The following is a 4,554-nucleotide window of genomic DNA, read 5'->3' on the forward strand; positions in this document are numbered from 1 at the left end:
AACATTAAGAAAAAGTTTTCTAGTTTTATATTTCATAATTTATGAATGAGAAAAAATCAGTGGATAACAACTCCCATATCCTAACCCCAAGGAGTCCTTGAGAGGGCAATTGAATATTGAAATGTTGTAGGGAAGTGATAGCCATTTTGAAAAGAAAATTTGTATATAAGCTTTATTTGTCACATCTCCACCAAGGAAAACCCACCTTTGTCATAGCAGGCGTGGACCTCACTTCTCCACCAACCATCACAGACCCTTTCAAGTTGGCATGAATAAAATAATGTGTTGTACGGACGACACACCCACCACACTCATTCACACATGCACAACACAGATTGTGTTATCTGACCACAACATGTGTTGTGTTCTGCTCATTGGCTCATCAATAAATCAAAGGGATTACATGTCTTAGGACACTAGAAAAAATAAAAGAGAAGTTTTTAAAGTCCATTCAGTATCATTGAGTAGCCGTACACCCAAAAAGGAACTATATATCTACATAAGAAATTTTGTTTCACCTTTCTCCTAAGTTCCTTAGATGAGACTTGACATGTTAGGGAAACTGATGAGGACTGTTTCAACACTGAACAACTTTCCCCAACAATGCAATAGTTTCCCAGCAATTAGATAATAGCACATGACTTCATTATTTTAAATCCAACACAAGTCAGTGCAGGACAGCCTGAATGTTGTTCCACAATTCTAAAGGACACTGCCACTGCTAGGCAGAAGAAAATTGGTCCATCCACAACATTGGATTAGATGCTGTCCTAGTTAAAAAGGTGATAAAGAAAAGTTTGCATGATAAAAGTCATTACACCAAATTTTAGAAAGCCTAGGCAGTCAATCAAATATACTTAAATTCATGATTAACTCCATTTTCAAAGCATGCAGAGAAAAAATGCATAGCCTTTTGACTATGAAATACTTCTGTTTTGATTAATAAGAGTAGCAAGACATGTAGATAGAGAGGAAACTAAAAATATGTGGCTATTTGTATTTTCAAATGCTATATAATATCCCAGTATCCACAAATAGCCAACCTTATCAGCAAGTACACTTTGTATAAAGATGTTGAAAAGCAGAAATCAAATTAAGCTTTACTAGAACAATGGAGTAAAATCAAGAAAACTCAGACACAAAAGTGTCAATACTAATAATAGTAGCGCAGCTGTTGATTGTTTGAAGAACAACCTATGGAGCAATTTCAAGCCTAGGCTCAAAGCAAAAACCAGTGAATAGCTGTAGAGGGAACCTCTTTGATACAGGGCATTTCTGTGACCATTTCCATTGTTTAAGGTTCAAATCAAATGTGAGGAGTGCTGGAGATCCATAACTTTGGATATATATTTGATCATCAGTACCACTGCTAGCAAAAACATCATCAAACTCCCCAAAGCCTTGAAAGTATCTATGGGGCATTCGTACAATCTCTTCCCACTTCCTATCATTAAGAACCCATATGCCAATTCCTTTTATTATGTCAGGTCTATCCTGCTTACCAATTCCTCCCACCATTACAAGTTTTTCCTTCATATTCATCAATCGGCCACATGTTAGTGAACAGGGTGCAGCAATAAAACTCCTTCTCAAGGTAGGTTGAGAAGTGAGATTAGAAATATTATATGCAATCAGTGCATGCCTACTTTCTGAAGGAACACCCCCAGCTAAGTAGACTAAAAAGTATAACACACCATTGCATATCACACTCTCATTACCACCTCTCCACCCCATCAAAACCTCTGTTGCAGTTGTCATCCAGGCCTCTTTCTCTGAGCGGTATATATGAATTGAGATCTCCCACTGGACAAAATCCTCAGGGATTTGTTTTGATTTCACAATTGCCAGAGTGTAACTGTGAGATTTCCTGTTCACTGACATTGCCAAAGCACTGTAATCAGAAAATTTCAGACCCGGAGGACCTTCAAGCCTTCTGCACCTTTTGGTAATAGGGTTGCACATGCATAATTTGCTTCTGCTGTCATTGTCCATGAAGCAGACTAAACCATAAGAAGAAACAACGAACCAACTAGATGTTTCGATGAAAGGAAGCTCAATGCCATACCATTTACGGGGAATGGGATCATAAGCATAACCAGTTGGTTCATCTGAGTAGGTGAACATAAAGTACCAAGGTCTCTGAGGCAATGAATTTGAAGGGTTCCATTGAAACCTTTCAGAAGTAACAATCTCATGCCATCTTTTACACACAGAACTTGCTCTGAAAATGCTTACAACGGGGAGATACGCTAGGATTCGCTCCACCAATTCATCAGGTAACACTGTGTTCACAGAAACAGCACTTCCCTCTGTATCAACTTCCTCACCAAATTCCAAAACTGAATCAAACTCCCTAGTCTCCCTACGTGCACCATCATCTAAGTGGCTTATCCATGATGTGTCTCCCGCCATGATAGAGTTGAAAGTAAAGGGTCACTCAGTATATTGGAAAGAACTCAGCTAACTCTGTTAAATCGTCCTAGCAAACAAGAAAGAAAACCAGTTATTATATCACCTGAGGAAATTCTAGATCATAGAAAATCAAACTAGTACAGGGGGTGAAGCACCTCATGACAAAATAGAAAAGACATTTCAAAAAATACACCCAATCCTGCCAAAGGAAGAACATACACAAATCAAACACACACAAAAATACTTTCTCGCGCATGATAAATGATCAAAGGATGAAGTAAACAGAATACAGCATGTGCACAATCAAATCTCACCAAAGATAACAAGACTCAAACAAAAAATCACCTCCTTACAATAAGAAAAACACTAATTCCAAACTTCTGGTTAGAGGACCACAACGAAACTAAAAGCCATCACATGTCCTACTTTTGTAGGTGTTTTAGAAAAGCTGGTCCAGTCCACATGCTACTGGGTAAGATGGTGAAGAAGTTTGGAAATAGCAATCAAAGCCAGACCCCACCTCGGGAAATTTCTTAAAAATTGTTTGGTTCTTTGAAATTAACATTGCTAACAAATCCAAATACAACGTTAGTAACAACCAAAAGGAGCTGATAGCAGATAGCCAAGTAAAGCAAGAATCATCCGATATAATATTTAAGTATACGCATAGATAACACCGCAACCACACTCAAAAACAACATGCTTCGAGATGAGCTCATAAATTTCATGTCAATGTTAAACATACAAGGAAGGCACAAAGGAAAACCACGCACAACCCAAAGGCAACACTTTTATCAAACATACAAGAGTAACAATGTTCAAACACACACACACACTATACCATTGGGAGAACAAACACTCAACCTGCTGGTTATCACAAGCATATTAAAAAATACTGCAAAAACCAACACACAATAGAAAAAATCCAGAAAACCTCCCTTCTTCACAGAGGAGCAACATTTAGAACCAGAAATTCACCCCATTAGAGATTTGGTGGAGATTCAAACATAACAAAAAATAAAAGGAGTTTTACTGAGGAAAGTGATATCAAACGATTAAATACCCATCAAGCAAACACCGAACATCCCTGAACCTCAGAGACTAATAAGCGAAACAAAAAACCCAAAACAGAAATCAAATTCCGAAGACGCAAACAGTGCAGATCAACGGACACAGAGGACCACCCATAAAAAACGGAAACACCCAACAGGCAGCCATTGAGAAAGAAAACATTTTGAAGATTGAAAGAGGAAACCCATTACACAGAGAGATAGATACCTCGTTTGAAAGACTCCAGCAGTGTGAGTGTGAAAAAGGGGTGCGAAGTGATGGAAGGGATTTATTATAGGGAAAAAGAAAAGGTTGAGAAGAATAAAATTATTATTATTAGGGAAATGGGAAATGAAAGGAGCCAGAAAAGCATTGAACCTTATGGGGGAAAACAGAATGGAGGACGTATAAAATTTTCCTTCAAATGGAAGAACAACGAAATGGGTTGCTCTAGATTTGGTTGATAAACAAGGCCAAGCAACACACTAAATAGAGAGAGAGTGAGAGAGAGAAAGAGAGTGACTGAGAAAGAGAGAGAGAAAGATTTTCTTTTTCCCTTTTGTTTATTTATTTTGGTGTGGGGTTGGTTGATACATCAAAAACGACAGGAAATGAAGTGCGGTTTTAGCGTGGGGGTGGCTAGTGCATTCTATGCGGGAATAGGGAAGCGCGTGCCGGGCGCGTGAGAACCTCGCCTTAGTTATTATTTCTTTTTCATTTTTAATTTCCGTTACTAAAAAGATAACAAGCTTCCGTTTATTTTAGGAAAAAAACAATCAGAATAGGTAAAAATGAAAAAGGATGGTAGAATTAATGAAAAATAAAATTAATTAAATGCATATGGTTCAACAAATTAAAAAAATGAGATTGGATTTAAAGAAAAATTATCGAGAAATAGAGTGTGTTTGATGAGAAATACAGAGAATACAAATAAGAATGTGCAAAGTAAAGTATAAATTATATATTTTTACTAAAAATGAAGAGACGAAGATAAAAAAGATATTTACTCAGTTTTTAATTTTAATTTTTCAAACGAATCCATTTTATTTCATCAATCACTCATATTTTCAGATATGCTAATCACACTAAATA

The 4,554-nt window shown here is 37.0% G+C and overlaps 1 protein-coding gene across 4 annotated transcripts; it reads right to left on the reverse strand.

The window, feature by feature from the left end:
* Positions 1–967: 967 nt before the first annotated feature.
* On the reverse strand, positions 968–3,998 carry LOC108322584 (F-box/kelch-repeat protein At3g61590). 4 transcript variants are annotated; one of them, XM_017554722.2, is made up of 2 exons: positions 3,841–3,998; positions 968–2,479 (listed from the first exon to the last, which is right to left on the reverse strand). In XM_017554722.2, exon 2 carries the CDS (start codon positions 2,410–2,412, stop codon positions 1,195–1,197), a length of 1,218 nt encoding a protein of 405 aa, XP_017410211.1. In that variant the 5' UTR covers positions 2,413–2,479; positions 3,841–3,998; the 3' UTR covers positions 968–1,194. The 4 variants fall into 4 exon arrangements, with proteins under 4 accessions (XP_017410211.1, XP_017410210.1, XP_017410212.1 ...); XM_017554721.2 differs by having other exon boundaries at positions 3,691–3,997; XM_017554723.2 differs by lacking the exon at positions 3,841–3,998 and adding an exon at positions 3,476–3,684.
* Positions 3,999–4,554: the final 556 nt, after the last annotated feature.

This window comes from Vigna angularis, chromosome 9 (genome assembly GCF_016808095.1).
Source record: "Vigna angularis cultivar LongXiaoDou No.4 chromosome 9, ASM1680809v1, whole genome shotgun sequence".
NCBI lineage: Eukaryota > Viridiplantae > Streptophyta > Magnoliopsida > Fabales > Fabaceae > Vigna > Vigna angularis.